At 55.7% G+C, this 11,188-nt stretch overlaps 4 protein-coding genes across 4 annotated transcripts; 1 reads left to right on the plus strand and 3 right to left on the minus strand.

The window, feature by feature from the left end:
* Positions 1-519: 519 nt before the first annotated feature.
* On the minus strand, positions 520-1,334 carry HETIRDRAFT_430508 (uncharacterized protein; the record flags this gene model as incomplete). Its single annotated transcript, XM_009554056.1, has 2 exons — positions 520-773; positions 839-1,334. 2 exons carry the CDS (start codon positions 1,332-1,334, stop codon positions 520-522), a joined length of 750 nt encoding a protein of 249 aa, XP_009552351.1.
* Positions 1,335-1,641: 307 nt separating this feature from the next.
* HETIRDRAFT_455696 (uncharacterized protein) lies at positions 1,642-2,397 on the minus strand (the record flags this gene model as incomplete). The annotated part of the gene is made up of 1 exon (XM_009554057.1): positions 1,642-2,397. The coding sequence occupies one exon, from the start codon at positions 2,395-2,397 to the stop codon at positions 1,642-1,644; it is 756 nt and encodes a 251-aa protein (XP_009552352.1).
* A 241-nt stretch (positions 2,398-2,638) lies between these two features.
* Positions 2,639-5,582, plus strand: HETIRDRAFT_455697 (uncharacterized protein; the record flags this gene model as incomplete). Its single annotated transcript, XM_009554058.1, has 7 exons — positions 2,639-3,120; positions 3,185-3,202; positions 3,264-3,342; positions 3,405-3,587; positions 3,708-3,802; positions 3,857-3,986; positions 4,053-5,582. The coding sequence occupies 7 exons, from the start codon at positions 2,639-2,641 to the stop codon at positions 5,580-5,582; spliced, it is 2,517 nt and encodes an 838-aa protein (XP_009552353.1).
* A 1,409-nt stretch (positions 5,583-6,991) lies between these two features.
* On the minus strand, positions 6,992-8,096 carry HETIRDRAFT_430510 (uncharacterized protein; the record flags this gene model as incomplete). Its single annotated transcript, XM_009554059.1, has 5 exons — positions 6,992-7,062; positions 7,141-7,239; positions 7,295-7,617; positions 7,687-7,796; positions 8,025-8,096. 5 exons carry the CDS (start codon positions 8,094-8,096, stop codon positions 6,992-6,994), a joined length of 675 nt encoding a protein of 224 aa, XP_009552354.1.
* Between the last annotated feature and the right edge of the window lie 3,092 nt (positions 8,097-11,188).

The raw sequence follows: 11,188 nt of genomic DNA on the forward strand, positions 1-11,188 counted from the left end.
ACGAGGATAAATAGGGCGAGGGGGACGCGATGCGGAGGGTGGTGCAGAACATAGAGTATGGTCATATGCAGACCGAAGCGGCGGAGGGGAAGGGGAAGGGGACCGAGGACGCCGAGCGGAGCCGAACAGAGCGTCCGGCTCCGGCGTGCCACGATCAGCGGCTAACCCCGCACCATGCAACCATGCGACTGTATGCGACTCCGCCGGCGCTCGTTCAGGCGTTCAGGCGTTCAGGCCTCGGTGCAGCGCCGGGCCAGCACCGGGCCTTTAGGGTCGAGGTCGAGGGAGCGAGGTGGCGATCCGCTGCGATCTGCGCTACGCGATCGAGCCCCGAGCCGAGCATCGAGCGCCCCCGTTCGTGCATACACTCACCACGCCACACCACACACCGCACCGCACGCGCCTCGGCGCCTAAGTCTAGTCAGTCTGCGGTCGCGCTAGCCACGGGTCCGCGCGCGCCGCCTGCGGGCTCGCGGGCTCGCGGGGGAGTAAAGTATAAATAGGGTGGTGTGCGGGGGGTCAGAGGGCGAGGGAGGCACCCGCCGGGTCGTGGGGGTGGGGGTGGTGGTGCGCCATGTAGAAGACGGCGACTGCGATGCCCGCCAGGGTGGAGAGCGACGAGAAGGCGCTGAGGCTGCGCTTGGCCCAGTGTCGCTCTGTAGCGAGGCGCAGGGGCGTGAGGGGGCCGTAGGGGGTGAGTGCTTGGGGGAGCGGGAAGGGGAGATGCGGGACGAGGAGGAAGGGGATGGCGAGGAGCCAGACTAGTGGACATACTGGACGTGATAAAAAACAAGGGGGGTCAAATTTTTGAGAGGAGAAGGAGGGGGAAAGCGCGTACTCCAGCCGAGGTTGAATATGATTCGACATAGGGTCGCCGGTGTTTGTGTCGCGTCTGCTTCCGAGGAGGTGATGGGGAAGGGAGGGGCCGTCGAGGACGACGGAATAGCGCCGGCGGGGAAGGCTGCAGGGGAGGGGGGCTTGGGGAACGCGCGTTCGGGATCCGCCGTGTATGAGGGAGGGAGATCGGCGTAGCGTGATTGGCCGGGGTAGGGAGGCGGCCACGAGTAGCGCGCGCGTCCAGCGTACGGCGGCGGGCGCGGGGTGCGTGGGAGCCATAGGGAGTCGCGCCCGTACGCGTCTTGAAAGGCCGCGTCCGCAGTGTAGGGGCGGGGGCGTGGGTGTGTGGGCGTGGGTGGGGTTACGGTCACGATTACGGGGGTGGTGCCCGTGCGGGCCACCCAATCGACGTCGACGCTCTCCGCGTCGCTGTCGGCGTCGGCGTCGTGCGCGTTGCGCCAGAGGCGCAGGAGGGTGCTGAGGGCGGTGAAGATCATCGAGGACGGGGGGAGCGGTGGAGTTTGGATGGAGGACTAGGTGCAAGTGGCAATGCGACGATGCCGGGCTGAGGGAACATCTTTGCCGCCGTCGAGGGCGTATTTATGGGTTCTGAAGGCGTGTTGGGTGACGAAGCGGGCCACACCCGCGCGAGGGGGCAAAATAAAGCAAGGAGAAAGGAGCGGAGAGCAGGACAAAGGAGTCTTATACGCTAACTCCCTGCGCGGTGAGGCGTGGAGGGAGAGCGCGCGCAGGAGGGGCTGGGGTCGCGGACGCCAATATGGACCCACAATGTATGTTGCCGGATTAGGCAGGTGTCGTGGTCGGGGTGCCTCCGCGGCGCTGTGGAGCGGGCCGGAGGTATCCGGGCGGACGGCTGGGGTGCTTTGTCGTGCGTCGAGGGCGTGATCTCATCGTCGCATCGCCGGCATCGCGATTGATGGGCTTCTTGGCTGGGCCTTTTTCGAACGCCGAAGCTCGTTCAATTCCTCGGGGAATGTGGATCGGGCGTTTGCTGGCGTCCTCGCTCTCATTCTCGAACGAGGTGCGCTCGTTGTTCGGGGCGAATGGATGGGCGAGTACGATGCGATGAGAGATGCGAGCCGAGGAGGCTGGGACGAGGGAGGAATGGTGGCGCGCGGAGCGCGGAGGTGAGTGCGAGAGTCGAGAGGGCGTTGATCCCCAGACGGGAAGGGCCGGGGAGATCCGCGTTTCCTTGCATGACGGAACCAAAAAGGACGAGTGAGCTGCGGTGCGTGCTATTTCCAGTCCAGTGTCATCTCCCCGGCGACATATGCCACGCCAGCGCCGAGCAGCCCTCGCCAGTGCTCGCTTCGACCCGCATGCGGCCACCGAGGGCGCGGGTGTGCGGCGCGGGGTGGGGCCGATCGAGCGCCGCTCGCGGGCGGTGCGGGCGGGGGCTCGGGCGGGGGCTCGACGAATGCGGGATGCAATTAGCCAAAGCTGGGCGGGGGTGTCGAGGGTGGTGACGGGTGGCTTCTGAGGAAGGAAGCGGGCTGTCAAGGCGGTCTTCCAGATGTGGACGGCGGGGTGCAAACACATGCAGACTCGGTGCACGGTCGCTGGCCATCGCCTTAAAGGCAGCGGGCTGCGAGCCTCGTGTCGCCTCGCCCGGCTGTCCCCACCCCGCACCCCCACTAGCCTGCTCTCTGCACCCGCACTGCTATCCACTATCCCCTGGATCCTCCCGCGTTACACCCTCCGCCGCTAGCCCTCCCGCCCTCTCTCCCCGCGCGAGTCTCCGCCATCTCCGCTCCTCTAGGACTATTTATTTGCAGCCACAATGTCGTCGCCCCCGGCCACGTCCCCGGCCGACATGGACTCGCACCCGCCTATTCCCGTCTCCCATCCGCGCACCTCGTCCCGCTCTCCGTCACAGACTCACTCGTCTCCGCAGCCACCCATCTCGCCCCCCAGACCCTCCACGAACAGATCTAGCTCAAACAACGCAACCCCCACCCCCACCGTCCCCGCTCCCGTCGCATTCACACCCCTCAAGCCCCCGCTCACCCCGCCCGCCCCCTCCGCTCGCCATATGGACTCGCAGCAGCAGCAGCCCGTGTACCAGTACCAACAGCACGCCATCCCAAGCAGCGCCACTGCGGCCGCGTCCATCATGCAAGAGGACTCCCTGCGCACCCCGAACGTCTACATCAACGGCCTCCCCCCCAACTTTCCAGAGGAGCAGCTCTATGCCATGACCGAGGACTTTGGCGGCGTTATCAGTGTCAGGACCTTCACCCGCCATGTCAGCGATCGCCCGTCGTAAGTCCCCGCTCTCTCAGCTCCGCCCCACCGCTCTGTCAACACTGATCGCTCGGCCCTACAGTGGATATGGCTTTGTCTTGTAAGTCGTCTTGACTGGCACCGTGCCTCCACGACAGACGTTGAACTTTTATTTTCACAAGGTTTGACAACGTCGACAGCGCCGAAAAGTGCATCGAGTCTCTCCGTCGCTACCGCAATTTGCACCCCTCTTTCTCAAAGGTAAATCTGACCCTCGCTCTCGCCTTGAACTCGGTGTCGTACTGACTTTGATTTCACGTCAGCAAATTCACAAGATTCCTGGCACGCCTTATGCAAGCCTCACGGCATCCTCATCGTCCTCCTCCGTCTCAACCTCCTCTTCGAACGAGTCGGCGGAGACGTTCAAGGCTCGCATGGAACGCCTCAAGGACCAGTCGAGCACGAATTTGTACATCGAGGGACTTCCGCTGAGCATCGATGAGACGGTGAGCAGTCTATCATTCTCCTATGTGCCTGTATGCGCGCATACATGCATGATGACCGAACATCTGGCATCCTCTTCCATTGATACACCTCGGAAACCCTGCTAACTGTACACCTCGCAGACGTTAGCGGCTCTTGTCAACCCCTTCATAATCAAGAGCAGCCGGTTCTTCCAGACGCGCCTCAGCCATCCTCCGAGGATCATCGCTTTCGTTCGGTAGAGAATGTTCCTGCTTCTTTAATGGATGCGCACTGATTCTCGATGACTAAGGTTGGAGAGTCGCTCTGCTTGCGAGGACGTGATTGAACGCTTGCATGGGCGCATGGTTCGCGGCTGGAATGACGCTGGAAGCCGTATCTCGGTACGCTTTGCGGACTCTGCAGAACAAAGGGAATTGAGAGTGAGTCCATGTTCGTCGTCTAGGGAAATCTTGGAGTTTGTTGAGCGAAGCCTTCAACGTTGACAGCGCAACGAACGGACCTCTCAAGAGGGAGAGCAGTCTCCCGCGAGGCTCACCATGGCGCAAGCGGCGTTGCTCAACCTTCGCGGACAACAGATCCATAATCGCTTCCGCAACGGTCAGCAAAGCGCGAGCGCTCCCAGCATCACTGAAATGCAGCGGCAGATCCCACCTATCGGAGATCGGTATCCGTCACCCGTCAGGGGACGAGCCACACATACAGGGCTGCCCGTTCACCCTCTCACGGCGCAGTACCATCAGCAAACGGATACCGGCGTTGGTTTCCCCGCTTCTCGCTCTGCCCCCGCTCGCTTGCCTGCGCGCGGTCCTTCCGCGCTCCCCGTGACAGAGCCTGTCTTTGGAAATGACATCGATCTCTCGCTTCTGTCCAGGACCGCCAGCGCGAACGGATTCACTCCCCTCGAGCAGCAGCTCATCTTGCAGGCGCAGGCGCAGGCTCAGGTTCAAGCGCAGCTGCGCGCAGAGGTTGAGGCGAGGCAGGAAGCCCTCTACGAGTCTCAAATGAACGGCGCTCTTTCCAGAGGCGGCAAAGGGCCTCGCTCGACGGGCCGCATGAACCTCTCTATGGCCATGGCATCCAAGGAATTCGTCCCCCGCGGTCTGCTGTCTCGGATCCAGGAAGCCCAGTCGACAGATGGCTACTCCTTGCCTTCGCTGTCTCCAGTCGACGTTCTATCGCCGAGATCGGAGGAGGAGTTCCACGCGACCGCTCAGCTGCAACAGCAGCCCTTTGAACAGCAGCGTCACACATCCGCTACGATGTCCCTTGGGTTCAACACGGACACTCGCACCAACACATCTATTTACGACAATGGCAAGACTCACGACCCTAGCAACCACCTCTCAAGCTCGCTCGACTACACCTTCTCTAACATTCAGACCGAGGGCGGTCGGATGCAGAGCAATCAGGCCTTGCACACACGCTCGACCACTCTTCCCCCTCACTTTATGTTGGGGGGCAGCAGCGTCAACAGCACAAACACGCTTAGCAGTATTTTGTCTCCCAATCTTAATTCTATGTCGAACACCAGGAACAGTAACAACACGACCGCTGAGGCTCTCGCCTCCAGACTCAACGCCGCGCTTCCCACCATCTGCACCATCCCGAAATCCAGCTCTAGCAGCACCATTCATTCTATCTCCAGCGACACCGTTTCTTCGAGCAACAGCAATATGAGCAGCATCTCTTCTTCGTCGAACGGCTCTTCTAATTCTACTTGCACCACATCGACCTCCGTCTCGGCACACTCCACCGCCGACTCGCCGCTCCTCGTGCCGTCCCCCGCGCTCACGTACAACTCCTCTGCATCGTCGTCGTCGTCCCGCACTCCGTCGACGTTGAGTCCAACCACACCTTTCTTCGGCTCGTTCGCGCATGCCGGGGAGGGGTTTGGAAACGCCGGCAACGAGACGTACGGCAAGGGTTCTGTCGGGGAAGCCGGGCAGGACCACGCGCACCAGGATGTGACTCCCACAGAAGCTTTCGTCGGCAAGATGAGGGTGGGGAGTCAGTGAACAGGAGGGGCTTCGTTTTTGCGGCCACAACGGCATCGCACGGTAATCGCATAGGTATTGTTTTGCCCCTTCGTTTCTTCGCAAGTTCTCGTTTCTTCGTTGCATCGTCGATCTCGCGCTTCTCTTCCCCATGCCGAGCGTCGCTTTTTTCACGTTGCTTACCTGGGCGGCGTCGATCACGCTCTCTTGAACCCGCTCCATAATCTTGTCCGCATCGTTTCGTCCCGACTTAGCCTAGTCGGCTATGTTGTATTGTAATTTGCACCTCGAGTGCGTCTCCATCCCTTTAGCTTTTGGTATTTATCTCTCGTGTTCTGCCTTGTTTCTTTGCGCTTGGACTACGCACCACTAGTATTCCGCACCACATCGCATCGCCGTCGTTTATCACATTGTCATTGTAGTAGCAGTACGTAGTCGGTCTCGTCTCTTCTTCTCGTCGACTGTCTCGCAGTTGTAATATCCCGTTTTTACTAGCTTAGCTCTATAGCACACTGCGCAGGCCCGTTGGCCGTGCGCAGGGTCAGTCTATCATTATACATATATGTACGAGTATAGTACCAGACTGTTGAGCCATCCAGGTGCGTGCGCGACGCCAAACGGTAGTTTTGCAATTTGAGGACCGCCTCATGTCCTCACCTATCCCAAGGTCATCTCACTAAGCGTAAGACCCAGTGTCTGAGACGAGCCCAAGAACAGTCCTCCGCACGTCTCCTTGTCACTCTCTTCCCGTGGAGTTCAAGACAATAAAAGGGCGGAGAGCGCCATGTGTGTTCGGGTCGAAGGATGAATGCGCTAGTGTGGTGGGTTTATTATTGTTGTTGCGAGAAGACAAAAGGGAAGACGTAAGGTCAGGGCTGGTGCAATGTTATCAGGGGACCGAGGGCGGGAGGCATTAAATGGGGTGAGGGAAATGCACTTGGATGCGATCGACGGCAGCGCTGTAGAGCTGTAGATGATGAACCGCGTAACGCCCGTAGGGCAAGATGGCCATCGTTGTGGAGGAGGAGGGCACTTCTTGGCCTTTTCTCCTTTGGTCGAGGACTCGCGTGGCAGAGTGTTCAAGTGCGTTCAAGCGCGTTTGAGCGTGTTCAAGCGTGTTCGGCGGGGCGGGAGGTTTAGGTATGCGACGGTGGTGTTCTCTGTAGTGGGGATCTGTTAGGCTCGGACACAGCCGATCTTTCCAAATTCCGCTGCTCCGCTATGCTCCGTCAAGGGCTCCATTGGAGACCGGCTGGGCACACTGGTGGCGGTTTTGGCGGGCCCCGCCAAAGGTGAGATTCGACTTGGTGAAATTTCAGCTATCTTTCAGCCACTTCCACACTTAGATTGCTATTCCCCTCCCTCTTTGCCTTACCATGCCTCTATATTTCTCTGACATTCCACTTGTATACACATTGTATTTATGATCATCAATCTGATAGGTTTTCTGACAAGTCCTGACCTTCAAAATTCTCAAACTCGGGTTCCTCATACTCTACATCTGAATAGGAGTCCATGTCAAGGTTGATGTCCTCAAAGCTAATCAAGTCTAGGTCTGTCTAAACACTGGCATGACCACCTGTGTCCTTGACATCAATGCTGTAGTGATCATCATTGTTGTCGCTGATCGCTGCTGTGTCATCAGCAGTTGTGTTGTCCTTGGCAGGGGTGTTGTCATCTTCAGAGGAGGAGATTGATTGAGTGAGATCACAGTGTATCAGGTTTGAACATACTAGAGATGCACTCGGCCGCTATACTGTTGGGCATGGGCAATGTCAATCCATTGTGTGCACCAACTAATGGCTTGACATGGCAGCAGTGCTGTAAGGTTGTAAGCATGGTGTTGAATTCCTTTAGAGGGGTAACACCACCCCATGACAAGGACATATAGCCTTCAGAAATGATGTCAGGTACTAGGCCATCCTCATCCTCATTGAGGTGACAGCCTTGCTGTTCAGTGTACACTGCATGGTGGGCAAGGCTCCCCATGAGCTCCTCGGTGTCATTAGTGACGTCTAGGATTGTGTGGCAGTTTCCTTGCTTGGCTCCAAGGGTTCTGTGAACATCTGTAGCCAGGCACCAAAGGATTTGAACACAAGGCACTATCGTCTTGAGCCACTCTCACAAAGCTCCACTTCTATGGGCCTGGTAATAGTCCTTATTGCCAATGAAGCTGGTGCTGAGGCTGAGGATAAGAATAGGGATGCTCACTTTAATCCAGAAATTCAAGTGTTCCTATAGCAGGTTGACTTTGTGCCATGTATTTTCATGCCTTGTGGGATTCACTAGCCAGTTTTGGAGAACAATGTCACTATATGATCATCACAAAAGGTTGCACAAATAAGGAGATGATATGATGCACTGAAGGCCAATTGGCCATACATGTGTGAGGTTATAGACAAGGTGTAAGATCTTATATGCATATTTGGATCGTACATTGCCATGGAATGAGAGGGCCCATACCTTTAGAATATTGACAATGCACCCAGAGTCCCCAGCTTTGATTGCATCCAAGAACTCCCTGAGATACAACATGTCTCATAAGAAAAGGATGGTGTTTCTATAGACCATGTCACCTCAACCACAGCCATGCACCAGGCATTCTTGTTGTTATAATCATGACTTATTGGGCCGTTATGGCAGTCTATTCCGATATGATCATCACAACTACTAGGTGGCCTCATATCCTAAGGTGTACACAAAGGTACAGATATAATCTTTGGTCATCCACTCCCAGGGGACCATCTGTTGCTGGTTGAGTATCATGAGCCTGTTGCAGTGGGCATCCTTCCCTGCCTTATAAACTACTCACACATGGGCATAGAGCTCCTTGTCCTCCTGGTCAGAAGGAGACAAGCAGGGAAGCTGTTATGACTGCTCATCGGTAACCCCAAGAGTAGGAGGTTCTTCCCTAGGTCACTCGTGGAGGATGTGTGGAACGGTGGTCTCGACTGTACGTGTAGCACAGGAGCCAGAAGTGTATTGCGATATAGCAACGAAGACTGCAGTACGAAGACTACAGTAGAACGAAGGAGTACTGTAGGAAGACAGTACTTTGAACAAAGAGAATAGACTGAAGAACCTCAGCCTACTCTATGGGCCTTTTATACTACTTTAGGAAGTAGGGCATGAGAATACCATATATGTATCCGTAGGTATACTCTAAGTCGTTCTCTCTCAATAACGACTACTCTTGTGCTTCTCCGTTAGTCTCCTTCCGGCCAGGAAAGACTAGGAGCTCAATGCCCGATGTGTGAGTAGTTTGTAAGGCGGCGTTCCGTGCCCACTACGCAATAGGCCCGTGATACTCGACCAACGATAAGGTGATCCGTTGGGAGTGGATGACCAAGGTTACTATCTGTACCTTGTTTGTACGCCTCTCTTGTGAGGCCGCTTGATATTTGTGATGATCGTGTCAGAATAGACCGCCGTTAAGGCCCGACAGAACGTGATCATAACAATACCCCCTTTCTACGTCCTATTCGCCTGGTAGGACAACGCTTTCTGCGCTTCATCACCGCTCCATATACGATTTGCTTTCTTGATCCAAAACGGTCTCCGGATGCGACTTCCGGGACGTGACTTCGTTTTCTGGGAGGAAGACCGACTTACGTCGTTTGATCCTCTAGGAGTTTTCCATCTCCGTTGAGCTGTTTGTTTCTCGGCCATAACGCAGGGGTATCCAAGCCCTGGGCCACTAGGATGTTCTCCCTTCACCCGTAAGGATTGATTCTGCCGCGGTAAATCCATCGCGGTCTTACTTCCAGCCTCCTCTGGAACAGCATCAAGAAAGGCGTATGAATGCGAGTGGTGCATGGATGAGTAGAAACTCTAGCATGTGGGTTCCATTTCGTGTCATCAGGTTCTTCTTCTTCCTTCTCCGAGGGCCAAACCTCAGTGTTTCCAGGATAGTCGTTATCCTCGTGATTTTGTTGTTCCTCTTGGCGTTCAGAGGATGGCGTCCACGGGCAAGTAGGTTGATCGCTTTACAAAGGCTTAGGCCTACTTCCCCAGACTACCATCTTAACGTCCCAAGCAGTATCGCTCCCATACGGTGAGCTCATCTCCGGTGAGGTTGCAGCCATAAATCCCAAGCAGTATCGCCCCCATACGGTGGGCTCATCTCCGGTGAGTTAGTTCGACGTCCAGAGTTTGTTTGATTCACTATGCGTATTGGGTTTGAGGCAAGGATGTGAAGAGAATTAGACTTGAAGGGTGCCGTGAGGAGTAAGGAGGAGTCTGACTCCTTCTCCGGATCGGCCCGCTCGCTTGCACGAATGGACATCAAGACCACAGCTGATATATTGGTCGGGTTGCGAGATATATCCACGACTAGCAGTTTAAACATCTTGCCGGACGTTCCGTAGTTTATCGTCGTTGCGGACGACAGTAGTTTTACATCGTTTCGGATGTATTAAGGCGCCCTGCGCTGCCTTGTAGTTTACTTCTAGGTCATTTGCGGACCTTCTTCATCATCAACATGGAATATCTGTGGGAAAAAGATGTTTCTGCACGCCGGAATTTCCATCGGTTGTGTGCATAGGGCCCTAGACCAGACTTTATCCCGCAGGTTTCCACTGAGGCATGATGGGAACGGTTTATACTATATCAAACCGGATAACTTATACGTCTCAATATTAGGAGACCGCTCAGTTTAATGCCGTGAGGTAGGCATCCTCGCAGTTTAACGCCGTGCGGTAGGCGGGCTATCGTCTGACTATGTCCCTCGAGTCACGATAGGCTTTTCCTCCGAGGATGAGGGTAGTTTAATGTCATTTCGGACATTATCAGCGTCGTTCTCGTCAAGGACGACGTTGATGATGATCCCTATACTAAAAGGGACGAGTAGTTTAACGTCTTCTCGGACGGTTGATGACCACGGTCTTGGTCAACAACCACAACTCCTATTCGGTAAGGAGCATCGTAGTTTAATGTCATTGCGGACCGATTGACAGCATGGCGGTCAATCCACAACTCCTATTCGGTAAGGAGCAAATAGTTTTCCGTCATTGTGGACGCATTGGTGTCCAGGGGATTAGACATCAATGACAACCCCTAGGTCCAGGGGCACTAGTTTAACGTCGTCGCGGACGCGCGGTATCTTGTCAAGATCGCCACGCACAATCCCTATACTTGAAGGGACAAGTAGTTTAGCATCGTTTCGGACGCGTGGGGATAACCTTGATTTCCACCACGCACGATCCCTATGCTTAAAGGGACAAATAGTTTATCGTCTTTTCGGACTAGGAGACATCCCAATATTGAGACACATCCTAAGATCCCTAGAACGAAGGGACAGTAGTTTTACATCGTTTCGGATGCCCGTAGTTTACCGTCGTTGCGGACGTCGATGCCATTGGCCTCGAACAATCCCTATGTGGAAAGGGACAATAGTTTAACGTCATCGCGGACGCTTCGTAGTTTATCGTCGTTGCGGACGAACGGTGGCGGAATAGACTTATGAGTGGCCCCCTCTTGCCGTTCTTCCGCTATGTGGGCCAGACGAGAGTCGCACGACCTAGTCCCTTCCTACTAGATCTTCGACTCGAGGCACGTGTCCTAGTTGCCTCCTGACTAGGTCTTGGAGCGGAATTTCTTGTACTTCGACTCCAGGACTAGACTGAGCG

The sequence above is a fragment of the Heterobasidion irregulare genome, assembly GCF_000320585.1.
Source record: "Heterobasidion irregulare TC 32-1 unplaced genomic scaffold scaffold_12, whole genome shotgun sequence".
Taxonomy (NCBI): domain Eukaryota; kingdom Fungi; phylum Basidiomycota; class Agaricomycetes; order Russulales; family Bondarzewiaceae; genus Heterobasidion; species Heterobasidion irregulare.